This window comes from Haliaeetus leucocephalus, unplaced genomic scaffold (assembly GCF_000737465.1).
Source record: "Haliaeetus leucocephalus isolate CR32 unplaced genomic scaffold, Haliaeetus_leucocephalus-4.0 Scaffold656, whole genome shotgun sequence".
Classification (NCBI taxonomy): Eukaryota; Metazoa; Chordata; class Aves; order Accipitriformes; family Accipitridae; genus Haliaeetus; species Haliaeetus leucocephalus.
Genome location: NW_010973092.1, coordinates 9,775,482 through 9,802,507, shown reverse-complemented (window position 1 = coordinate 9,802,507; position 27,026 = coordinate 9,775,482). Strand labels below are relative to the sequence as shown.

The 27,026-nt window shown below is 44.3% G+C and overlaps 1 protein-coding gene across 2 annotated transcripts in view; it reads left to right on the top strand.

The window, feature by feature from the left end:
- Positions 1–27,026, top strand: part of EBF1 (early B-cell factor 1) — a 282,327-nt gene that overhangs the window by 9,970 nt on the left and 245,331 nt on the right. For both annotated transcript variants that reach the window (XM_010578999.1, XM_010578998.1), the window contains exons 6-7: positions 1,580–1,653; positions 8,739–8,807. In XM_010578999.1, the coding sequence (XP_010577301.1) occupies positions 1,580–1,653; positions 8,739–8,807 (143 nt within the window). The remainder of the gene's footprint in view (positions 1–1,579; positions 1,654–8,738; positions 8,808–27,026) is intronic.

Genomic DNA, 27,026 nt, shown 5'->3' with positions numbered 1-27,026 from the left:
GCCCTCACGCCGCCCCCCCCCCCCACTGGCTCGCAGGTTTTAGGGGAATGCACATAGCGAAACCAAAGTGAAAAAATTAAAACTAGTGAAGATAACACAGCCCCATTCCTGATATTATTTATGGAATCATTAAATCATTTTATAATGCATAATATTAATATTGCATATTACTATTAAAATGGTGTTAAAAATCAGCTCACGCTTCTTCAGATTTGTGTGTCCTAAGATCCGTGTCCCCTTTGCAGGTACAACAACTCTTACCCTTGGTAGGTTGTATTTGTAAGGACTGGGAAAGCAGTTCATATGATCTTACTTCATCCTATATTAAGATAACTTATTTTTTCTCAGTATTTTCCACACTTACCTTTTATGGAATGAGACCACTTTGAAATGTATCACATCCATACAGCATACTTTTGGTTTTTTTATTTTCAATATCTATTTTATCGTTAGCTTTAGGGATACCTGTATCAGCTGTCATTTTATCTGCAGAGTTCGTTCCCCAATTTCTTCTTTTTAAGCCTGTATTTTAGAGGCTGAAAAAGTCACACCAAGGTCAAGGGTAGAGCTGATGCTCAGATGCAGGGCTGGTCGTCCCTCCAAGGCTGGGGGTCTAACCATCCATCCCGGCTCTGGCGTGGCACCCTAAAAGATGTCGGAACCTTAGTGCTATCACAGATGCTGTTGCAAAGGCAACTTCTTTTCACTCCTGGTTTGCTGCTGGGGGGGCTGGTGCCCAGGACCGGAGGTGGTTACAAAACATAACTCTGTCCTGATCAGATGGAAACCCTGTACCGAGCGGGCTGTGAGCGCTAACCTAGTTAGCGTGTAACGCCGATCCCTCACCGGTGCCGCTGGTTCTGCTGGTGGCAGCATTGCAGACGTAGACTCCTCCTGAAATGCGAACACACTGTCTTTCCACAGTTTTAACTTAAAGGGTTCTCCCCGTGCTATCTCAGAGTCAAATTTCTCAAGCTGGTTGATCCTCTGTTTGTTTTGGTATCCTCTGATCTGGTAGGGCCTGCTTCTCACTTATTTATATCCCTGTAACTCCAGAGTTGCTCTCTGGAAAGTGGTCGATCACGAGGTTCAAGGGCAGAATCAGGCCCAGGCACTTTCTCAGGAGCCACCAGGAAAACACCTGGGCTGTGCAGCTTTTGTAATTAAAAGTACATGAGCTCTCTCTTTTCTGTCTTTTTTTTTTTTTTTTAGTGAATAGGACCAAAAATATGCCGAGCCTTGCTGTTGGTTTGTGTGGTGTTTTTTTTTCCCCTTTCTTTTAATGCTATTAGGTTTATATTTTATTCTGAATTGAAAAGAAAATTGTGGTTGTCTTGACTACTAAAAAAATCCATCCTACACACTGCTTGAGAGATGTGCAAGGGAGAGGAGGGAACTTAGCTGTACTCAGCTTGTGTTGTTTTCCAGCTGCAAGTCTTGGAGCAGGTTCAGTGGAGACGCGGTCTCTTTAGCCTGTGACTTGGCTTGCAACTCCGGCTGCGCCTTCAGTTACCGTGATGCGTTTTTATTTTCTCCAAACTCAACTTGATGCACAGCTAAAAATGTGTTTTGTTTCTAGGCGATAGTATATGAAGGCCAAGACAAGAACCCAGAAATGTGCCGAGTTCTGCTCACGCATGAAATAATGTGCAGGTAAGAATACCCTGCTTCCAGTTAATTAGTGATGAGAAGATGAACGTGTCTCTCAAAATCTAGGTTGAACCTGCAGCTATTTTCGGACTTAAATTTATCTTTCTTGCATTAAACAATCCCAAAATAACACAGTTCGGTGTGTGTAATTAGCAGCAAGGTCTCAGTCGTCACACTAGTTTTCAATTATTTATAAAGAGTTATTCTTAACAGAACGCTACTGGTTTTCATTTAGACACCGTAGCCCACAAAAGGTCTCCTCACCAAAATTAACAATCAATTATAGTCTTCTAGCAATAAATGTCTCTGGCCCCAATTCCCAACAAAACCTCCTCGGTAAAATGACAAAATAGTACTTTTTTTTTTTTTTTTCCCCCTGGGTGCACATTAGGACTTGAGGTTAGGAGGCCTGTTTTGTCCCGGTTGCTGCTCACGCAAGGTCCCCGCTCAGCTGGAGCAGAGCAGGTGATGCTCCTCCACCCAAATGATGTCTTCTTGTTGATTTTCTTTAAACTTCCCCGTGCAGATTTGGCTCTCCCCTGGGCTCCCTTCCCCTGAACATGCCTGCCTGGGGTTGGTCACTTAAATTCAGGACAGTCAAATATCTTCTCTCCCAAACACGGTACTTCTGCAGCTGCTTCCTTCTCTTTTCTGGCTGATTGAAATAGGTGAAGCCTCTTCTACTTCCTTTTTACCGCAGAGAAGGCAGCATCTTCTCGCAAACCCCTCCGACACCTAGGAGAGCTTGACCTTGCAGTCTCATTAAAGTTAGTGGGTGTTTTTTGCATGTCTGAAAAAATCATTTGTTACATGTTATTCGATGGCAGAAAATAATTGCCTGGTGGAAGACAAGGCGTTCTTGCATAAGCTCATTGTTACAATCAGTTGTTTTAAGACTGTAAAAATGCCATTGCATGCGTTGTAACTTTTACAAAACACATTTACTAAAAAGGAGTAACTTGAGGGTAAAAACTAGTACCCACTTCTAAGAGAATAAACTTGGATGAGGGTTTCCTGGTGGGGGAGAGTCTTAGACAAAATATTCAGATGGAAACTTCTCTGTTGGTTGATTTTTTTTTTTTTAAGTTTTTTTTTTTTTTTTTCATTCTTGGGGATCTGCGTGTTTTGTCCTCCATGGCAGCTCCTCCCTGATAAAACCCAGCTCGAGGGCAGTGCCCCGCGATGCCGGCAGAGAAGGAGCTGCTCTCCTTGCTTTGCCAGCCTGGGTGAAACCCTGCACAGCCCCATGAATTCTTCCTTGCAGGATTTGGGGGATTTGAGTTTTCACATCCTATTTTTCTAGACTGCTTCATTCAGTAGGTTTGGCTTCTTCCAGGAAACCAAAGATAACCCATTAGAGCCCGAGAACGATCAGATGGGTATCTCCGAGAGGTGCCCGAGCTTCTGCTGCCGTTGGGAGCTGCAGCATCGCTTTGCTGAGGACTCCCGGCCGCTTCTCCCTTTCCAAATGGAAACCCAGTTGCGCTGACAAACTCATAATTGCCCTAAAATTCATTGGCCCAATTAGCACCACTTTCACACTAGATACCTAGCTAGGAACAATTCATGGAAATATTAAAGGAGGCCCCTGACCTGATAAGGCTGAAGTGCATGCTTTGCTTTTCTCCTGTAATAGACCAGTAAAAGAGTGGGACTGTTCACACGAGTAAAATTAAGCACATGCTCAAGTGCCTGCAGTGTCAGGCTCTGAATCTGCTGTTAGTCCTGGGTGATGTGCTCTCCTGATTCTTAAACGGCAAGGTTTTGAAGTAGGAATTCCATCTGCCTGCCACTCATTGAGCCATCCGTGCAAGAGTAAGAATCACCCACTTTAATACATTAATTTTCTTACAAATACTCTAGAAACATCAAGGGTAAGAAGTAAATTGAAACTTTATATAGAGGGCTGAGTTTTAACCAGAAGATCAAATACCTGCGTCAAAGATTTATGGCTGTTCAATATACTTTGACTGAGACAAAATTATTTCTGTTCTGGGAATGTGAAAAGATGTGCAGTCTTTCCCTTTATTAAAGCACTTTACACTTTCTTTGTTCTTAAAATTCACTGGATCAGGAGCTTTATTCTTCTCCTTCTATTTGTTTACTGCTAGTCCTTGCTTTGTGTTTCATAACCATAAGGTGGAGGGGTAGCAAAAAAAATTAAAAAAAAATCTGCCCATATCTGCCCATAGTAGGCAGATGTTGTGTGCCTGACGGGGTGGAGGAGACATATTCAAATTTCTTACGGCTCGTATTAGATATTACCCATTTCCTTTTCTGCCTGTACATGTGTAAGAGGGTGCTGTTTGTTTACCAGGCCGCTTGACCCTATTGCACAAATCTGTCATCTATTGTGCTGCTAACACTCTTTTAAATTGCAAATCTGATGCTCTTTAGGGGTCTAGAAGGGGGAAAAAAAACCCTCTCTCCACACCATTCTGTTTCTCTTGATTTCTTGCCTGTTGTAAGTGGAAGTTGGGATGTGCTGAATTTGCACCAGGGGTGCAAATGCAGCCTCAATTATAAGCATAAAATTAGAGTCTGTTCCCCATTAATCAGCCCAGCTAATTGCTATGCACTACCATTAGCCATATGGTGTGAAAGACAGCTTGCTCTCCCTAAGATGAAATTTCTTCATTTCAGACATGAAATAGTGAGGGCTCTGTATTTTAAAATAGCTTGTTTTAGATATTTAATTTCTAAACAACTTTCAGCAGTGCTTTCTATCAAGGCTAACTGCACAATAAAACTTTGCATTTATGTGACAAAGCTGGGTATTTATAGTATACTACAACTATGGCTCGGATAAGACAAAGAATTCAAATGTATAGGAGAGTCCTGGTTGTGGTAGGAAAGTGGGGCTGCGGTTTGCTTCAGGTGGCTGTTTATTTCAAAGGATTTCATTGTGTTTTGTCAAATATAAAAATCTACACTGTTGGCGAAAATGTTAATAGCTGGGGAGAATTCACAGCCTCAGTGGAATTTATTAGTATTGTAGGCAGCATGGGGAGGGACATCTATAGTTAATATTGCCTCAACAATTTCCATTATGAAACCTTCAGTGGCTTACAGCTTTGCCAAACTTAAACTGTTCTGGCTGAAATGTCCTTTGCAGGGTGTCAGCCTCAGGCTGACTTTCTTTGGAAAGTTTCAGCTAAAATGGTTCAGTGATTTCTGAGAATGAGGTTGGAGTAAAATATGGTTTTTGTCTGTGTAAAATAAAATCTTACAGCTGTTTTGGCGAGAAGCTCCCGTACCTCCACGCTTGGGGGCGAGGAGCCTGTTTGGGGCAGGGGTTGTCCCAACCGCATCGTCTGCGGGATGAAACCCACCTCGCTGGGAGCTTCTGCAAAATCTCTCCCACACGGACTCGCTAACGACTTGTTAGAGCCTGGCAGCTAAATGATCGGAAAGTCGCATTTGCGCTGGCCACGTGCCATCGCCCCATAATTTCTCATTGTTCATTGTCCCCGCAGAACGCCCGAGCGCGCAGATACACAAAGCAGGGCTCCTCTCACGAGCGATGCTCCTGGCCGCCACGCCAGGGTGGGGACGGGAGGATTTGGGGGTGCCAGACATCGGGGCGAGGAGGCCATCGGGGCGAGGAGGCCATCTCCTGCGTGCCCGGGCAACGCGGGGTAGAGATGCTCCAGCACAGGGAAGGGAAGAGGAGGAGGAAGGTATGGAGCAAGACGCCAGGAGGGCAGCAGGTCTCCAGAGGGTTGGGGTGAGGACAAAGGCAGCAACAAAAGCTGGGAGTGGTGGTGGCCAGGGGTCGGGGAGGGCTGTGAAGGGGCAGGATGGGGATGGCGTCGGGCAACAGGAGGGGGGGAAACCTGGGGTGGGCAGAGATGAGGTGCAGGAGCTGGAGGAGGTTGCGATGGCAAGAGGCCGCACTACTATCAAGGACTACTTGTTTTAAAAACAAGCAAACCCTCCAAAAAAATCAAATTTTCTAGGGTTTTTCTGTGGGCCAACGTGGTGTTGTGCCTGAGCTGTGGCTCCTTGCCCCACTTGGGGAGAGGTGTCGTGGGGGAAGAGCGAGGGCAAGTCCTTGCCCTCCTGGCTGCAAGGAGCTGGCACTCGGCACCTCTCCCTGAACTTTCACAGAGCCTTACTGGGAGCTGGAGGGTTTCTGGGTGACTTAGAGAAGCTCCTGGGAATTTTTAAATTCCTTCAGGGAAAGGAGAAAGGGTACAGAATATTTAGGAACTTATTCCCAAGTGTTAAATAGGCACTAAAAGCCAAAGCTTTTGAGGCAAGTTGAATTAAAAGCACTTCTCGCGCCACGTGACCAGCTCTTAAACTCAGGATTTGCGTGACTTTTTAATTCTCTGCATAGAAAAACTGGGGTAGATAAGGTCTTGGATCCTGCTGTTGGGGGGAAAGAATTGCAAAAGGCAAGCTGAGGTTTAAAAAAAAAATTATCTAGAACATGAAAGAGCATTCGGGGTCTCCTCTCATGCCACAGAGCCACCAGACGGCGGGATGTGCCAGCCATGCACCCCTTCCCCATCACCCTCAAATCGCCGTGCAAGGAGTGAGGTCTCTTGGTATTACTCGGGACTGTTGGGGTGCACTCTTGGGAAGCCCTATCCAAACGAGGGGGTCACCCGATGAGCAACGCGGCGTTTCCCCCGTTCCCGAAGCCTGGTTGTCCCCGTCGGCCAGCGCCTGTCTCCGTCCCGCTGGTGGCAGGAGGGGACACCGAGGCGTCCCCATCTCCGGGCCCCTGCGGCCGCCTCTCCCGCTGGGTTAGAACCCCGGGAAGGTGCCGGCCTCCGAGCCTGGTGGTGCGTGGATGGTGGTATCTGCCCATCTCGGGCTGGGAGCCTGGGAACCTTTGCTCGCCTGAGTAAGTGTGGCAATTTCTGTCCCTCCAGTCTGCTGTGAGAATGTCAGGACTAGCCCTGATTCGCTTCAGTCACAAGAACTGCATTGTCTTAACTTGTGCCAACTCTGTTTCTAATTACATTTTAATCATTTAAAAATGATTAGCAGTTTTTATTGCCTTGTTTGTGGGTAAATTTTCTCACCCCACACATTCTAGCTGCACTCCAATGACAAGTCCTTTTATAGGCAAAAAAGCCCCCCGAACGTCCACATGATTATTTACCTACAGCATATTTTATGCTTTCCTAAATTTTAATACTTTCTGGGTGCCAAGGCTCTTGCATTTTCTGGTGGATCAATTGTGGTATTGTGCTGTAAAATTAAGCAGTTTTTTTTGGCAATCCCAAACAATGTAACTTCCACCGAAATGAAGATACCGCACATGTGTTAACTGTGAAAAGTTTCAGCCCTGAATAGTTGCCTTGAAGCTTTTTGCGGTGAAAAGAATTATGTATTTTCCTCTCTTTGAAAACAAATTTTTTTTTTTTTTAAACCATGTTTAAACAGGCTGTTTTTGTAAAAGGCCCCCTTTTTTTGTTATCTTTAGTGTGGTTAGTTGCTTTATTGCTAATCTTGGTGGGTAACTGTATATTATTCACTCTATTGTTCAGCAACACAAGAGAACCTTTGTCATACTCCCAACAGGGCTATTTATATAGTGTGGCACTTCTGAGGGCGTCTTCCTGCCCTGATGTTCTTCCACCTTCTGGGGAAAAGAAAATAGTTCATCGGAGCGGGAGCGCGAGCAGCGGTCCCTCCTGCCAGCCGCCCAAAGCCGGCTGCTGAAATAAGGGCGATGCGCAGGTCCTCGGGATGCCATTTGGAACAAGCTCGGTGGTTTCCAAAGATTTGGTTGCATGTGGTTGAGGTTTACCAGAAAGTTTATTGAAGAGAAAGATGCACTCAGGTCTGGCCGGGGAGAGGAATTGGGGTGGTCGTCCCCGCCTGTCACTTGGTGCCACCATGGGATGGGGTCCCTGCAGCCCTCACCCCACAGGAGCTGCCCAGGCTTCATCCAGCAGGTCCCTGGGGACCAAGGAGGGCTTGGGAAGACCAGGAGCTTCTTGATTTTTTTTTTTTTTTTTTTTTTTTTTTTTTTAATTCCTTGGAGCCTTGACTTTGGCGGGGGATTTTCTGTTAAGGGATGTCAACAAACAGGTGCTTTCCTTGCTAGATGGGTGTTTCTTCCCTGGGGCGGGCAGGTGGGTGAAAGTCTGAGGCTTTGCTCACCTGTGTAGCTGTGACTTGGTCTCATGGGTTTAGACGAGCTGCTGGGGAGAGCAGGGCAGCCCCCACGTCGCTCAGCCGCAGCTCTAGATGCACCAGGAGGGATTCCCACCCTGAGCAGAAACATATATATTGCCTATGAGCTTACCTGCAATGTATTTATGGCTCCTAATGGACAATAACCCCTGACAAGGAATCATCACAAACAACAATTTAACTTCTCTTAGGAAACAATGAGCCACCTTAGTTCAAAAGAATCCCAGCCTCGAGGTCAGCGATGGAGCAGTGCTTTAGGAGACGGAGCTTATATTTCACATGCCTGCTTTGTATCTGACCTGATGCAGGGCACCAGCCGCCGGAGCTGTGCTCTCTGTGGCATTAGTGATCATTAACACGCTCAGAAAACTTGGGGAAATAGGCACGCTCCAGCATAAAAAAAGCCGCTGCCGATGGCGCTTGCATTTTAGCTCCCCCATTAACAACAGCGTTTCTTAGAGGGAGAATAATTGTGCTTTCAGATTTCGGGGGGAGGTTTCCTGGTAGCTGAGAGTTTGGCTCTGTGTAGATGCAGGAATATCTTGTGGATGTCTAACATAGGCATTAAGCAAATGTGAAAACCCGGCTCAGTGGGGAAAAGGCTGCCTTATTTTGTGTGTGAGCGTATGTGGGACAACTGTTAAACCCTACGGAAAAGAGGCTACAAATAGGCAGGTCTCCCCGTTTCAGGTGATCCTTGAATTATTATTTGTGAAAGGGGCAAACCCCCTCTCTTTTTATATTTTCTGTTGCTAACCAGCTGTGCAAGAAGTTAAACATAGTAATTAACCCATATGTGACCCACTACATTTGACTGATTTCCAGGCAGGGACTGAGCGGTAACTCTAGCCGGCAATTTGAACCTACCATGTTCGTAATGATGATTTTACAGTGTAATGGTCGCACTAAATCCTTTCACTTTTGCTCTGTAGCCGCTGTTGTGACAAGAAAAGCTGTGGAAACAGAAATGAGACTCCATCAGATCCAGTGATAATTGACAGGTAAGGACTGCTATTGTTTCCTTCCATTTTTTTTTTCTCCCCCTCCTCATTATAATGAAACACCTGCCCTGTGTTGCTAATGGGGAAGAATTAGGAGTATATACGGATGAAATTTTGTTTTTGATACTGAATTAGTTGTGCTTTGCAATTGCGATTGCCATGGAAGGGCCATATGGAGGATAACGGAGCGACCTGCTCTTTTGAGGGCTCCGGTTCTTGTAACTGATTCATGTGCATAAAGAGGAGATTTTTCTTTCTGACTTTCTGTGGCTCAATTCACATGCTGTGCCAGGGAAGCTTCAGGAATAAAATAATAATAGTTCGTGATTTATGAAATGTGGTTGGGTGCTTATAAATATTTAACTTTTATTTGAAAAATGTTTGAATCATTATCACTTTTAGCTACAGTAGTTCTGTTGGATGCAATCCATCTACATTTTAAGGTTTTTATTTATGCATAAAAACAGTTAAAAAAATAGATCTGCAAAGTAAGATTTTTTTCCTCCTCTTATTTTCTTTGGTTGGAATACTATTTTGACTGTATTGTCAGTTGATTAATTCATTTTTGCCTGTCTTAATTATTGTGTTTTTAAACAGATCCATATTGCTAATCTGACATCACCGAGTAAATCATTGTAGTACAATACATCTATTTTAGTTGTTCTGAGCCACGCGTAGTTTCTGTGCTTGCAAATTATGCAAAATGGTAGCCAAAGAGTCAATTTTACATTTTAATTGTCCAAACTCATTGTACGAAGCCGTGTGCGATAACCAGGTTATTATGCAGCATTACTCTAGACGAGTTAAATGGCCATGAAGTACTGACAGTGTCTGTCATCAGCTGGGGAAAGCAATACCTTTGCACTAATCTCTGAATAGAGGGACCCTGAAGGGAAACTACCTATACATATAGGGGCGAGAGCATAGAATAGTGTGCTCCTCCTTGCGTTACTGTCTGAGTTAATGTTTGCTATATGAAGTTTAAAGTATCTTCCGTGCCAGTGCGTCCATTTTACGGAAGAAGGTGAAGAGGGTTTGATGTGTTGGGTGCCACACGCAGCGAGCGGTCCAGGGGTATGGCAGAGCCTTGCCTGGCATTGTGCTCCTCCAAACTCCCCGATTTAGAGTTCTTGTTTGAATTTGGTAAGAAAGTGCATATATTGGAAGCTTATAGCAGATGTTTTGATTAGCTATAATAAGTAATCCTGAGAATGTTTGGATCTCGGAAGATATCTCTATCTATTTTAACTAGGCATATTTTCATCTTCTGTGAGCATTAGGTAGTACCAGGGAAAGTGGGGGGAAAAAGCCCCCACAGTGAAATCTGTATAGAGATGTGTTTTATAAGCATGCTGCGGAGTCGAACACTATAAACATGGTGTTAGAGTGGCATTTTGAGCAACATGAAAGCTACAAAATTCACATGAATTTTTCATTGTACTGGAAAGTGAGATGTTAAGATGCTAATGGCAGGTTTACAGAAATATTTTGTTTAACTATCTAGTATGCAAAACTGCTAGTTGCAAATCATTTTAAATTATGAAAGCCAGAGATGCTGTCTGTTACATGCTTCCTGCAAAATGAGGAAACCAGTTACATGAAAAAACCAGATTCAGCTTCCCAGCAGTGATCAATTTATCAGTCTTTACATAAATTGATGCAAAAGGTACCAATTCGGAAGATTATTTTTAAAATGCAAGCTAAACATAATGTAAAGATGATAATACAAACCCTACCTCACCACCCGTACTGAATCACGCTTGGCTTGTGAATGGGTTAAGCTTTTAAGTTCTTCACTTGGTTTTAAATTGTGACTTTGATACAGAAGGTTGATATGACTGTGGTTTGAATAACATTTGATTTTGACCTGCTCCTGTGGGTTGCAATGGTATAAGAAATTTGACTCAGCAGTACTGTAATTAGCCCTCCCCGCGTTTTTGAAACAGGATTGTGTTACCTGGATTGCATTAGTGTGGCTTCTATTGTTGCCGCTTCGCATCTGTCCCAGTAGGGTACTTAAAACCTTTTCTTGGCCGGGACTAGTTCAAACAATTTAGGCCAAATAAGTATGTGCTTTATACAGTTAGTGGCTTTAGTGATGTTTCTTGTGACATTTATCCTATTCATTTTTTTCCCCCCTTTTGGTTTGGAAAGGATGAAGTGATCTATATGGAGCCTTTTTACCTTGAAATGAGTCCTTTAAAATTGTTCTAACATTAAAATGCCTGCACAAGTCAGAACATGTGTTTAGTTGTACTCCATTGTCACTTCTCCATGCACACAATTTTTAACTATTATGTCAATTGATATGCAAAACCATATTTAGCTATTTTTATTTGCATGTGAGCTTAGAGAATTCATTTACCATTTGGGCTAAAGCACTCCCACATGCCTTACGCTCTGATAAAGTCTTGCCTATGGATTTAATCTAACTCTTGCATCAAATCCTGCGAATCCACAGACTCTGACCTAACATAGAATTTAACATAGAATCTATCCATGGGATTTTTGACATATGTACTTACATGGAAATGCTATCCTCTTCTTACATGCTGGAATACTATTTTGGATTGATTAATCCTCTTTGATGAGGCTAGAGGAACTTGGGATAGAGAGAGCTCCCTCTTTGTGGTGGTTTAGTGAACTTGGCGAAGAGGCTGTTTGGCAACTTCAAAGTTACATGTGTTGTGTTCTTTTTCAAACCCTAGATACATATGAAAAGTAAATTGTATATTTTTATTTAATCAAAATGTGGGATTTAAAAAAAGCCTGTACTTGTGTTTGGAACAGGATATGACTTTCTAAAATTGCTTTATACTTTGCTCTGTTATAGTATCAGCAGATACAGCAGTGAAAGGGACCTAAAGAAATTTATACTCATATAGTGATCTGAATTTTCTTTGGAGAACAAAATAAATCTATTATGCTTACAGAGCAGTCATTTCAAGGAATTTTCTTGGAAACTTGTGTGTGTCTGAATCATCTTCTTAGCGTAGCCTGTATATTTTATCACTAATCCAGTTACATGTGTCGAGATGAAGATCTGATGAACAGGAACTCATTTTAAAAGGGGTATTATTGTCACAATACAAATGCACAATTCCTCCTACAAGTGCAGTGGCAGGGCTGTATTGTAATCACACTTTAAGAAAACACAGAGCACTTCCTGTTATTAAATTAAACTCTAGATTGATTTAACTTTCAAATTGTAACTCATATTTGAATTTAAAAGGTTTGCAATAAAATTCTTGTGAAGAAATCGAATAAATTGTAGTTTTATTACCACTCTGGATATCCCGGTGTCCTAACCTTTTTCCTTACAGTTATCTTAGTTCAATAAATAAAACCTCATTAGACTATTCCCATTTCAACGAGTTTATTAAATTTTACAGGAGTAATTAGCATAAGCTGTGCTAATTTTTCTGGAAGACTAATGAGAGCGCTTCCTAATTAGGTTTGCTTTGTAAGAATCAGAAAAGATGATAATGACAAAAGTCACATAGGGGAGAAAGTGGGGCTTTATATTATTCCTTGGTTCAGGGAAGAGGCTCCTCTCTTGGCATTCTGTTCCAAACTTTTAAACCCCATTTACCATTGTCAGGACCAATATTTAATGGTGTTACCCATGCCTGCCGGGGCTTCTTTACCTTTTATGGCTGCATCCAGTAACCAGGAGTCCTACAGACTGATAAAATAGGAATAACCACTGCAATCCCAAATATAGCGGCAGAAAAATCTCAGCATTTAGGATCTATACCATATACCTCCAGCTTGTGACACTGCATGGAAAAAGGGCTGAAAACAGCCTGCTTGGCAATTGCTGGTTCATCCCAAATCTTGCCTCTTCCCAGCGTACTTGAGCAGGCTCATGACAGTGACCTGAAATCGGCTTTGCTGAGATTTACCAATACGGATGAGACCTACTTAAGAAATCTTGCCACCTTCTATCTTTTGGATAGATAAACTTTAATTGCGCTGTAAGTCTCCAGCACAAAGCCTGTTGCTGTGTGCCCCTAGGTGGCAAGTCAGCACGGGGATGACCAGGGTCTCTTCTGGCCCTTGTCTGGCAATATACTGAAGTTCTTCATGTGCTGCTTCGGATGCAATTTCTGAGGAATGAGGCTCCCTCTGGCTTTGAAGAGGCGGCTTATGCATTTCCAGTACAATCAGAGCTCTTGTCCATGGAGCAGGGGTGGCGGCTCATGGGTTGGAAGCTGTAATATTTTTTTACGCTTTATTATCAGATGGCACCAAGGTACATTTTAATGCACGACCTGCTACCGGTGTTTGAAAGGCCTGTGTGCTTTCAACACCTGCTGTACGGGATGCTCGGCCGCGCTCTCTGTAATCCGTCCCCAGCACACCCAGCTGCCACGGCTACGGAGGGAGCCAACTTACCTACATATGTTTTTGAAATCTTTCAGCCTTTAACCTGAAAAATTTTATGTTTGTGGGTAGGATTTCACCGTGCAATGACATGAAAAGAGGCGTGAATGACTTTCAATGTCTCCATTTTACCGCTTTACAAGTCATCACGTAGTGGATTGTATTTTACGGGCCTGATCATCTTTTCATCCTAAATACCAGGCAGGTGGAAAAATGACACAGAGGACTGTATCACACTCACTGCATCCTCCCCACAAATATACTTGTCAGGCAGATGTGGCGGTTAATGCATTTTGCAGTAGCTTTCCATGCCCAGAGGGAGGGTGATGGAGATGCAGGCAGGCTGGCAGAGCAGGCCAGTCTTCGGGAGAGAAGCCGGCAAGAGGATGAGGTGGGTTTTGTTTGGGAGGGAGCTGCCGAGGATTGCTTTGCTGCGGGTGATGGGATCAGCGCCGCAGCTGATCCCCAGCCAGACTACAGGGACACGGGCTTGTCATAGCACTGGTGTCACAGCACAGTGGCAGAAGATGCCAGGCACTTTGGCAGTGGTCCCTTTGCAGAAGTCCCGGCTCCTGCCCTGTCCTGGTCGTATCCTTGGTCCCCCCCCAGCCAGATGCGGTACCTGCACCGGGCTGCGTGGGGGCAGAGGGAGGCGCGTGTGCTGGTGTCCTGCTCCCCCCTTGCCCACCCTGGGGACAGGGCTCCAGGAGGCTGCGGGTCCCATCCGTCCTGGGTCCTTGGGTGGGTTTTGCACGCAGGCGTGCCCTGAGAGATCTCAAGACATAGGTGAGAAATGCGCCGGGGCCTGAGTATTTGGCCGTTCTCTTGAACCTTGTACTGGAAAGTGCCCACCTCGTTGCTGTGCCCCTTCCAGAGCCAGATGGGAGTTATTGATCCAGCAGGGAGGGAGTCCGCGGAGCAGAAACTGAGCGGCAGAGGACGACCCCCAGCACTGCACAGAGATGTCTCCCAGGCTGTCTTTTAAGGCTGTGCTGCCTAAACCCTCTGGGCCTCTAAGCAGCGTGTTCAGATGGGCAGAAGTTGGCCTTGAGCATTTCGTGTGAGCTCCCCGAGCCTGTGAACCCATACATTTCTGAGAGGGGAGGGACTGAGACACACATCCTCAAGGATTTGCTTGTGATTGATGCAGCTGAGAAGCATTACCCCAAACATTTCCCACATGGCTTAGGCAACCAAAGGCATTTTGAGCTGTTGTGAGATAAATGGGAGACTCTGATCAGTAGATGCTTCTCACACAGAGACTCAGACATTAATGCTTGCCCCTCTACCAGCACTCCTCATGCATGCGGTGTCAGTCCTCTTTCTGGTGATGAAATCACTAGAGCTGGGGGTAACTTTGCAAGGATTCTTGCAAAAATCTCTTGGTTTCATCCTATTGGGGTTGGCACATATCTCTGCTGCTTCAAGATTCATTTATTTTGCTCTTGGGGTTTAGTGAATTTGGTCAGGGTCAAACCAGCTTCTGCTTATTGCTTGTTTGATTTCTCTCGCCTCCAAGTATAAGAATTTTTGTATAATCTCAAAACTGTTATGCAAAACCTTAATTTGGTCTCAGCTTCACTCAGGAGGTTTGTGATTTTCTCAGCAAACCTGTTCTGAGTTTTCAGTTTGTTATAAAACCCCAAACCAGGCAAGTTTTATGTGGTTTTGGGTTTCACTGCAAACATTTCACACTACTCTAATAGGTACTTGCTTCTCTCAGTGATGCCTTTTGAATCTGCAGCTAGTGTTTTGGGCTTTATTTCACTGTGATCTTATGCCTGATTATTACTATTTAATATCATGGTGATATAACAAAGGTTCCAATCGCAAAGAAGGCTTATTGTACTAAAAGCTGCGTAGTCTCTAGGTAGGTAGATTATCCCATTCCTGAAGAGAAGTGGTTCTCCCGATGCAGTTTGAAAATTGAAATTGAGATTTTTCTACAGAGAGTGAAAAAACTTAGGCTTGTATAAATGTCCTGGGGATGAGGGAAACTGAAGACTGGCCTACTCTATTGCTTTTGGCATTTGACTATCATCTTTAGTGCTCACCCGCAGCCCTTTGGGGCTTGGCCAGTTGTGCTGTCAGTCCAGAAAAGTGACTTTCGTGCACACGTGGGATGTGCTGGACCTGCTGCCCCAAGACCCCGAGGTCAGCATGTCTGTGTCCATGTAGCTCTGCTCTGCCCTGGGTGGCTGGTGAGCCTGGGCTGAGCAGCTCTGCACCTACCGCTTTCAGAGCCGCCGCTGCTGTCGGGTCTGTAAGTCCCTTGGGCTCTTTCTGAAAATCTCAGTCTTGGTCAGCAAGGGTTAACAATTTTAAGAGACTGCACTGGTTTCTCTAAGTCCTCGAAGTCCATCCTGAAGACCCTGTGTGATTGTGCAGAGGAGGACCCTGAGGTCTGACTGAGACGTCGTGGATTACTCTGCTGCTCCCTTCAGATGGCAGGATTTGGGCATCTGAGGATAGAGGTGCTTTAAAAATTTGGCTGCCTCCGTGCAGTGACCTCCTGCAGCATCAGGAAAGCTCCAAGTGCGCCAGGCTGGTCCCAAGAGGAGCTCAGGGCCTGGCAGGGTGATCTGTCCCTTTGTTTCTGGTCACAAAACTTCAAATGTGCTATTCATACCTATCAATTTCTTAATATGAACTCCTACTTCAAAGCATGTCCTGCAGCAGGGAGGGTCTGCTCGGCGCAGTGGGCTACCCGGCTCCACACAGCTCAGTGCCAGCTCTTTTCTTTCTCAAGAGTGAGGATTTTGTTTGGAAAAAAATACTGGCTTTTTCTCATATGCATATATATGTACACACAGTTTCTGGTGTGGATAAATTTCCTGTCCCATCTTAACACCTGATTTATTTCCATATTTGCTGTCGCAGTGGGAATGCACACATGAATAAGAGCAATAGGAAAATGTATTTGCTAAGATCATCCTCAGTTTTAATGCAGATTAGCTAAAATTATTCTGAACATGAAAAATGTATCTTAGCTCTATCCCAGCATTTATTGGGTAAAAACATAACCCAAGCCTTATTCTGCAGAAACTGAGGTGTATGAGTAGTTTTCTTCCTGTGAGTAGTCATAAATGTTTGCGTGTTCTAGCCACCAAAATGTATTCTTATAAGTAATTGGCCACATCTACAAAAATAACTATGCTAAATTCAAATCCACTTCTGCCTGCTGGAAGTGTTTAATTTTAATACAATATCTAACTAATAAAGTTAAAAGAGAGTAAGAAACAATTGTAGGTTTCTGTGTAAATCATGACTGAGATAACTTTCTAGAAATGGATTTAACGCTGTCCTCGGAAAGCAGCAAGTCTCTGTAGTAGTAGTGGTAAATACTGGTATGAATTTTTCTCTTTCCCTGTAGCATCATGGTTTTTTTTTTTTTTTCTTTAACAGTTCTGGAAAAGTACAGAAAGGCCGTACAAAGTTCCCAGTGTGTCACATTAGCAACTTTGCATAGGTAGTTTGTGATCAGAATATATTACTGTATCAAATGAGTGTTTACTTTTTTTGCTAAGGACAGTATTTTAGAAGTTTTTTTAAAGTGGAACGAATAATTTTCTACCCGCTTTTTAAAAATAGTGTTTGGGAATAGGAAACGTGAAAACAAATTTTCTGGTGCTGTTAATATGTGAATTTTATGAAATGAGTTATTAAAAGGCTTTATTTCAAATTATATACTGGACAGCATTAAGGTGACCCAGATATAGAGCCTTTCACTGCAATCATTGAAACGCTATGAACAGTACTGTTTTGTCTTTGGTTTCTTGCTGCCTCTAAAGGTGTAGGCAGATGAAGATAACTTTAAAGAGAGCTATTTCTCCAATTACAAGCTTTTGTCCAAGAGCAAAGAAAGATTTTTAGACTAACAGCATTCACTATAACAAAATTAAATTCCCTTCATCTGACAAGAAGCTGAGTTTGGCAACAGTTTGGGATTTTTTGTTGGAGATATAGCAGAAGCTGCCCTCTGCACCCCCTGTTTTTCAGCCGGCCAGACCCGAAAGGCGGTGACCTGAATTTGGGGGGATCGAGGTGGGGAAGGGCAGGGGGGGCACTGGATGGTGTCACACACGGTGAGAGCAGAGTGGGCACCAGTACGCTTGGGGGCATGGTTTTCCCCTTTGCCGGAGAAGGGCTTGTTGCCCTTCCCAGGGGTCCGGGGGGGTGAGGGAGCAGCATCGCCACTGTCACCCCCCCGCCGGGCAGGGCCCGGACGCCCGGCCAAATCTCTCCGGTTTTGTAACAACGTGGTAACGTCCAAAATGGCATTCCACAACTATGCCATCTCGCTAACCGGCTGAGGCACAATAGTTCAGTAATGTAATATAAAAAGTAATGGTGTTAGCTAACACATCCTTAATAAGATATTGTCCGCTGCTCTGCCATATGCTACCGAGCAGGCTTTCCCTCTGTGGGGCTTTTGAGTTCTCTCAATAAGATTATTTCAAATACTCTAATCCTGAATCATTGACATGAATACAAAAGCCTAGTGACATCTAATAGATGCCTCTTAGCTTTGCTTTTCCTCTTGTTCCTTTCCTTTTTCTTCTCTTTCTACCTGACAAAAAGCTTACAGACACTTGGGCTCTGTCTCTCAGTACCAGCATGTGGGTCCCCTCATGAAATATAAAGGAGGAAAAAGGGCTGACATAGGGCTGATAAGCCACAGAGCAAAGGACCATAGATTAAAAGTAAATGCCAGTAAATCCTACCCTGTACACTCAGTTGTTCTTTTATTGTTTTCTTTAACTCTTCCAGTGCCACGCCGGGCTAGAAAGAGATGAAAAATGGGGTTAAAAAAAAAGGCGATGCTACAGTGACATAGTGCCAGCGTCCTAAAGGCTTGCTGTACACTTGGGTTTTCTCAGCTCTCCTCTCACCTTGACTTTCTAATCAGAGTTGTAAACTGTTTCAGCTAATCGCATCATTCAACTAGCTGAGTGTTTAGGTCATTTTTTCAAAGATTAATTAAAAAAAAAAAAAAAAAGAAACACCCTCACACCCCGAAGTGACATGATTGTGACCCTGGAAAGGATAAATTTTATATAAAGTAAATGTTAGGAAGAACTGATATCCCACTGTGAGTGTCTAGCAATAAAAAAAAATCTTCTTCTTGTTAGTGTTGTCTCGATGACTGTCAGAGACAGAAAATAATTTTTCTGTTCATCTTCTTTTGGCCTTTGCCAAACTGTTCATCTGTTGAATCCTAAAATTGCCTTTGGACAAAGTTATTAGTACAGGATACAGCCAGTGTCTACAATGGGTTAAAAGGAAGCTGTTTAAAACATAATCATTGTCCTTAATTTTCTGTATGATTTTGTAGGGAGACGCTCAGGCTTTCCTGACCAGGATAACCATCCGCTTCCACCCAGTTGAGTCAGGTCTTCTCTGTAATCTCCCTGAAAATAATCTTTCAGTTGGATTTTTTGGCATCTGCATCACTACATAACCATTGGCTGACTTCCCAGATGTTAAGTCACTTTGATAAGTGGATGTTAAAAACCACTTTACCTAGTTCAAATTTTGTAGAAGGATGACACAAGAAGAGAAGAAATGTGTTCTGTATTCATTATAAAGTTCTTTGCTCTAAAAGAAGAAAATTAGCCACACTCAGAGCTATTAAGATCTGATGGTAGCATCTCCTCCAGTCTGCTCCATGCGCCTCTGCAGCGCTTGCACGGTCCCGCACGAGCTGGGATTCAGCTGCAGGCAGCAGCACGCCCCATGGCACGTCTCGCTGGGGGTTCTGCAGGCAGGAGAAGGAAAGGACCCGCACGTGTTTTGCGATAGCTCTCCCACAGCTAGGATCAGGATTTGGCCCTTCTTAAAGAAAAATAAGTGAGTCCTGCTGCCTTACAAAGGAGTTCCCTGTGTAATCCTCAACTCTTCTGGGGTCTAGGGCAGAATTTGTTTCTTAAGCTGGGGTTTATCTGCTAAAAGCAGCTCTGTAAAACTTGTTTTTTTCTTATCTCTGGGGCTTGGTTTTCCGTTGGCACCATGGTCTGATGTTACTGTGCTCCAGCGGTCTCCGGGCTCCGTTGGGCTCCTGGGCTTTCCGCGCTGCTGAGTGAGGGATGTAGAACAACATAGTGAGAGAGTCTTTACCCTAAAGGGCTGTTTAGACAAGACAATCCCTAGGCTACACCTACCTTCTTTTTTTTTTTTTTTTTTTTTTTTTTAGCATAAAGAGCTCTGGCATTCTGAAAAATGGAATAAACTGGACTGTGGTGTAGGAGGAAAACTTCTCGCTAAACCCCATTATGTGTACACAAATTGTTGTCCGTTGTATACCGTGTGGCAGGAGAGAGGAGCTTTTTTTTTTTTTCTGAGGCATTGCCCCGCTGTGGCAATGGTAACTTAATTTGTCAGAAATTACAAGAACATTAATACATCATGCCCTAATGCGTCATTAGTGCATTAATACCTTCAAAGTCATCGGAGTTTTCCTAATAAATGCCTTCAAAGTCGGCTGGGCATTCATAAATTTGAGGTTTCAGTATTATAATTGTAATTGAGACACCTATTTTCCCTGAGTAATTCTTGGAGTTTGTATGTAACAGTCAGCCTTGTTGACATTCACAGCCATCTGCACTTGAAAGAATAACACGCTGTTAGTTAATATTTGTGTTATTGTAAAGTGGCATGATTTGGGAAAAAAAAAAAAAAAGGGAGACTGTTCTCGGAGAAACAAAAGAGAATTTTGGGAATGCTTTTTGCCATGGTAACCCAGTTATCGCTCATTAATCTGTCACATATGAAACAAGTTCCAGACTACAACACACTTAAACAAGGCAGCGTTCCCGGGGGGGTTCGCCCCCTCGGCTGCTCTACCTCTTACCTGCAGGCAGCATCGCGGCCGGGCTCTGCACAGCGCTGGAAGGGTTAATGATTGCAGAAAATCCCATCATGTGCCTGGTTGGCTCTGAAAGAGGGGGACCCCCTCCTCGCTTGGGCCACCTGGGCTGCCTGGCCCTGCCACCCCAAAAGCAGCTCCCCGGGGAGACGGGGGGGCCAGCCCCAATGGGCGCCGCCGCTCTGGCTTTAGGGGCTGCCTGGATCTCCAGAAGGAAGGAAGTTTTTTTTTCCTTCATTTCCAAGATAAGGTGTCATTCATGAGAGCAGCGTGCTGAACTAATCAGGTTAATTGAGAGGCCCTGAATAGCTCTCATTGAGCGGATCCCTCCTTCCTGCTCAAGGCAGATAGTGCAGACGGAGAGATTACAAGTGCTTTAAACTCTTTCTCTCCATCTCTAAATTTCACACCGATTTCAGGATGACGAGGGTCAGACTAGACCTGTGACACGGGGGTTGTACAATTTAGCTTTGCTGGGGGCAAGGCTTTTTTTTTTCTTTTTTCTTTTAATCATCTTCATTGTGATTATTTTTTAGTGCAGCCAGAGCCTCACAGCTCTCCTGATGCCAGGGATGCCCTGCTGATTTACACCAGCTGGAGTGGTGTAAATTACGCCGCTGTTTTGGAAAGATGTGGAGGACGAATCCACTCACGTGATTGGCTCTAGATTGACCTGCTCTTGAGTGTTGTTAATATGAAAATTATTTCAGACCTAACTCATGGCAGGGCTGCAGGAAACATTAATTTTAAAAAGATGTTTTCAGTGTTTGAAGCAGATAGCAGTTGCTTTTATTGCTTTTATGGTATCATTTCCCTTTAAACCCTTCTAATCGAAGTGGCTGTGCATAATTTTATTCAAGTTTACCAGAATGCTAAAGCATTTCCCTCTGGATGCTCTTGCCAAATTAGGAACATCCAGGCTCTGAACCTCACTCTAATCTTCCTACTCGCCACAGTCTATTACATTTTCTTTGCAAATATTGTAACTATTAGAGTGCAGGAGAGAGAATTTTCAGGAAAACAAATTCCCCAAAAGTAGTGTGTCCCCCCCGCCTTCTCCAAGCCAAACTGGTTGCTTGGTTCAATTTAAACACGAGCATCGTTGGCCCCGTTGGCCCCCCTCCTCCCCCTGACTTCTTTTCCTTGGAAGTTTCAGGAATGACTTTAATTATCTCTACAATCAAATTCTCACTGCTGTCCCTGTGAAAGCGTGTAGTCATGGATTGCTGGGATTATTTTCTTTAGCACTTGGGGATAGAGAAACTGGTTGTTTGGAAATGAGAACCAGCTGGGTTCTCAGAGCTGGCGTTTGGAGGGAGCTACTTCGCACACAAACCCAGCGCTGAGCAGAGTCGTGAACTCAACCCCCAAATTACTGGCGCTTGGTTTGCCACATGGGATTATGCAATATCGGGGCTGATTTTTGTTTATCTCATTAATATGCATTCTCAGGGTGGCTGCTGCCAGAGTTTGCTTTAACTCCTCACAAAACTTCATTGAGGCAGAGGTGTACCCTGCAGTCCCGTTCCTGGGCTTCACCTGCCTAAAGTATGGAAAATAATATTAACCCCCCAATACTCAATAACCTTCTGTCAGACACGTGTTCTGCAGATGACAGGTAAGCAGGTAAAGAGAGATTAATATAACAAAAGAAAGAGCAGAGATAACTTCTGTTATCTTACATCTTTTGTTGCCCTAGAAGACAAGCTGCAGGGGTGATGCTCTTCCTTTCTTTCCAGCTTGGAGAAATTAGTTATTTGTTATACCTTATTAATCTGTTTTAGTGCCAAATTCAATTTGAAATTAGGACCATACGTCTAGTCAGAAATTATATGACCTATGCTTTTAGCTGAGTATTTTCTCATAGGGAAAGGCGCAGAAATCTTCTTTGTTTAGTTATGAGGATGTAAATTTGGAGATATTCCACTGGATTTAAGGCAGCTGCTCCAGATTGCTATCTTTTTAAGAGACAGAAGTGTTCATTCTTTGAAATAGAAGGATTTGTTTTTATGGTTTATTTACATTTAAAAATATCAACATAAAATACTTACGTATCTGTATGATTTCTACTATAAGGGTTCTCTCTCACTCATGCACACTTGCACACAGCCTGTGTTTCACTGCAAACTGTTGTTAGGGTCGTTTACATTTGAAATTGTGACTTTTTAATGTCTGAAATGCAATAGTGACTAAATCGATAGCTTAGGTAAAAAGCCGAGAAAAGAAGTCTTCCAGTTTCCTTATTAAAAAAAGTTTATAGCAAAGAAAATGATCGATTGCTGAGCTTTGAACAGCTTCTTTTATATGACTTGATTTCTTTAATGCCTGAAATATAATGACTTTGACTCTATTAATATCCCCTTTAGCACAACTAAATTGTTTTTTGAAAGATGAAACCATTTAGCTCTGAACATGCTTAGATCATACCATGACCTAAATACTCTCATGTATCACACACATGCTCTTTTAGAGTTTTCGGCTGAAACAAATATTCTGCAGCCACCGTGACTCTAACATCTGAGAGGTTTTCCACTTCTGCATGTTTTCTTCTGCCGATACATTTATTCAGTGTTTCAATTTATCATCTTATATGTATGTATACACATTCTCACATGCATACCGTGGTTTTGTATTTTTGGGGTTTTAATCTGGATTCCCCCCCCCCGCCAACAAATAACTGCTGCATTTCCAGTCACTCAAATTTGGACAGAATTTTACTTCCTGTTTCAAAGGTCAAGGAAAGCTGACCTCAACAGCAGTGTTGAGGCTGCTGAATTATTCATATCATTGACTTTGTGTCAGCTTCCACATTTGTGCAGAGGGATGTTTTATTCATTTATCTCATTTAGGGACCTGCTCTGCACCTGTTTCTACCATTAAGTACCCTGTAATTTGCATTTGATGCTAATTTAGTTTCATATCAGCCTGGTCCCCCCTTGTTAATTTAATTTTCTAAGACCCTTTTCATTACAGTAGAAATGTTTCCCTCTTTAAAGCAAACATCTATACAAGTAATTGTATAAACTGCCTTTTAAATAATATCTTTTAGAAGATTCCATCGTTTAATTCCTTAATTCCTATAATTAGCCATGGTTTGATTAATGTTTCAAAGGGTTAAATTAAAATGCAGAATTACTCAAATGCATACTTGAATAATTTTCTCTCTGCTGGTAACAGTTTCTGCATTGCTGCTTTTATTCTACTCGTGATTCTGAATATTACGTGTACTAACAAGCACTAATTTTCCTTATGCAGTGATTTTCCCCTGCTAAGCAATAGCTGTTTTTAACGTATCATTGTTGGAAACTCCGTATCGCCAGTGGGATACTTAATTTTTTTCTTCTGATCGATTGTAAACAGTTAAGGAGAAATGCTGTGACCGAGGAGCCGCTCTAGGTTTCTTTCCAGATTGTAAGAAACTTAAAGAGATCCTTTATTTTGCCAACAAACATCGCTGCTGTGTTCTCACAAACAGCATGATTAGCACCGATTGCTACAGAGAATAATTTGGAAATATTTACAACCATCATGGATTTGTTTGTGTAGGTGAAAATTTACATACGCTGTGATCCTACAGGGCAAAATGTTCTGTGATTGTCACCTCCAAGCACATTTATGCATTTTCAGTGCAAGAATACAGCACGGGGGTAAATAAATGACCAGAGGGGCTCTAGTGGAAAATCCGAGTCCCTTCACTCCCCCGCGGGTTTATTTAGAACAAGGTTGGATAATTGCAGATGGGGGTGGGTGTTGTGCTCCCATCTCCCCGTGTGCTGGGGCTGGGGGATGGACATCCCCCTCCGCTCCTTCTCCAGCCAGGGGAAAATGTAACGGGTGACTCTGGGCTTTCAGAGGTACGAAACCCCCATTCCTTGGTGGGTGTTGGAGGGGGGATGAGGGAGAGCAGTAGGAACACGGGGCTGCGAGCAGCTGGGTTTCATTACCCCGGCAAAACAGCTCATGCTAATTTCTCCCTCTGTTTACAATGCAGGGGGAGAGCAGGGCATCTGTCCCAGGGGACCATCCCCCCAAATCCTTCCATGCTCTCCTGTGGACGGGAGAGATTTGGCATTTGGCTCTGCTTTGCCACTTTAGTAAGGGTCTCCGGCACCCGGCCGATGCTCCGAGCCGGTGCCAACCCCACGGCTGCGGTGCCGTGCGTGGCAGGAAGGATCTTAGTGCAGCATATAGGGTCAGCTTTGCATTAGCTTTTGTTTTGCCCCACCAGAAGGGGACACTCCTCTTCCTCCAAGTCTCCCTGAAGTCACGATGAGTTTGGGGAGAGATGCCTGCAGGTTTGGGCTGAAAGGGGGCTGTTCTGCTATTCTGTTTTTGTATGTGGAGCCTGGGGGGGTCCTGCTGCAAACAGTGCCCAGGGCTGCACCAGGGGCTGGGTTTGGCTGTGATGGTCCCAAAAGTGCGTCTTATATCACACAATGTGCCACTTCGACAGATGAGACCTGGGCTCTGGAGCTGCTAATAGCATGAGGATTTAATATCCAAAATTTGGGTTGAAACAAACCCTCTGTTTCTGCATTGCTGTTAGGATGTTTTGCTTTTACTCTTTTTGGTCACAAAGATGTCTTGTGGGCTCTGTTTGTCCTGGCAGAGTCCCCAAACGCTGGTGTTGGGGGTCCAGAGGGGGTCTGTGTCGGGGGTGCGCTCCTGAGCGCACCCGGTTCTGGGAGTCCCGGGGATGGTGGATGGTCAGGCATGAACCTGAGTACCTGCAAACATCACCTCTCCCAGCAGCCCCCAAACTGAGATATTCATAATTGCTCCCCCTTTATTTTATCATATACTCACAATAACGGCCTCAGAGCCGGGCATTTCCTGAGTATTAATGACCAGCTGGGGTTAATGGCCCTTGCTTGTGCCTTGAGCCATCAGCTCCTCCCGACTGGTCATTAATTCCCAGGAAAAGCCCTCTGTGGAGGTCATTATTGCTTAATTATCTCCATACACTTTAATGCCAGTTTTGACAATGTACAGTCTCATACTTTGAGTTATAGGTACTTTATAATTCATTAAATAGCTTATCATTAAAACTGCAGATGATCTTGATTATTATTTATTAATGTTTTCCCTTTGATTTTTTTTTTTTTAAATCTGATGCTCCTGTGCTGTAGTAAGGAGGGGACAAAGGTAGATGGAGCATGGCTCTGATGCTGAAAACCGTCACATGCTGGCTCTCCCTGTCTGGAGGGGTCTCCCCAGCTCTGAGACGTCCCAAAGGCAACTGTCAGCAGAGCCCAGACCTCAGCTCCGAGCTCAGCTTGCTTAGTCCTTAAGGGCCAGCAGAAAGACTTGAGGAGGACTGGGATGGCCACCTCTGCTGGAGTTCCCTGTGCCGGCCCCGTGCTGTGGAAGCGCCGGCAGGATCTGGCCCATAATTTTGGCAGTTCTTGCCTCACTTTGCTCCTCACCCTGGATCAGATGCGGGGTTGGGGTTTGCTCTGGGAGCCCTTTCTCACCTGGTTGTTGACGTGGTGAGCTCTCTTGGGGTTCATGGTTTGGCTCTTTCTCCAGCAGCATCAGGTTGGTGATGTGTTTCAGGGCAGTTAGGTGGTGTGGAAAATAAGTGGGACAGGCTTAAGTCAAGTAGAGGGACTTTAATTTGTACTTTTTAATAAGAGCGTGCATCTCCTCCTCCTGGGAGAAGCTTATCTTTCTGTCACTCAGGTGTCCCTCTGCGTGGCGTGACAGAGCTGCAGCGGCTTCTGGCTTTGCACCTGCAAGCCCAGAGGCTCAGGGTGCTGCCCGTGTGTGTGCCGTGCTGGGGAAGGTCCGATACGCAGCCCAGCCCAGATGGCTCTGCAGTGGGCTCCTCGCTGAAATCACGATCCGCGGAAATGGCCAGAGGAGCACTGACGGGTTCTGGTGCCCTCGCTCGGGTAATGCTGACTCTGCGGGAATTTACGGCCTTATTTGCCCCAAATGGCCCAATCCTGCAACCTCGTCTAGTTCTCCCCTATTTTCCATTTTTTTCACCCAGGCTTTACAAGCAAAATATCTGGATAACAGAATGCTAAGCCTTTGTGTCCACAGTTCCTCTGAGGTTTCGGTCTGCAGGAGCCCCGGTCAGCACTAAGGAGGGCTGTGACCCTGCTCGGGGGGAACCCCCCACACCGACTCGGGGGCCACGGTGCTGCCCCACGCTCAGGGGAGATTGCAGTGGCAGGAGGATTCCATTAGCCAGAAAACCCGTTAGGATGTTTGCTCCTCGTCCTCAGCCATCGCTTGTATTTCTGTTCCTCTCCCCTGACAGCATCAAGTTGTTTAGGCAATAATAATACAGATTTGGAGCTGTTTTCTCCATTACCTGCGTCTCTGTTGATTTTGTGTTTGCTGGAGGAAAAGTTGTGTGTGGATGTGAAAATACTGGCCCCATTGAGCTGTGCCATTGCCTTCGGAGGAGGCCAAGATTTCACCCACCGTATTTGCTTTTCTACCTCTGAGCTGTGTTTGTTTACAAAACCTTCTTCTGAACTGCTATAAACCACCCCACTGATCTGCCTCCCAGTCCCAGTCTGCTCTGGCCTTCTCCAGAAACCAGTCCGTTTTGATTAAAATCATAATGCCATTTGAAAGCAGGGAAACAAACAAACCCAAAGCCTTGCGCAAAGTTTGAAAGTAGCGTGTTGCTGCTGAGAGGGGAAAAAAAAAACCCCAACCCAAAACCCCAAATCCAGACTCAACGGGTCTCCTGTTACCACTGTCAGGAAAAGTCCGACGGCTTGAAGCTGATGAAGAGTGGCATGATAAAAAAAAAAAAATAGAGGGCAAAAGGGAGCAATGTTATTTATTTATTTATTTAAGAGCCTAAAAGATTTATGATAAAGCTAATTTAGGAGCACGCTCTAGTCCAAATTCCCGCTGCGTGCGAAAGTCGAGCGGTGCGCGGAGCAGAGGCACCGGGTGAGGATTTTAGAAGGGCGGCAGAGCTGGGAACGTGCTGCTCGGGGGTT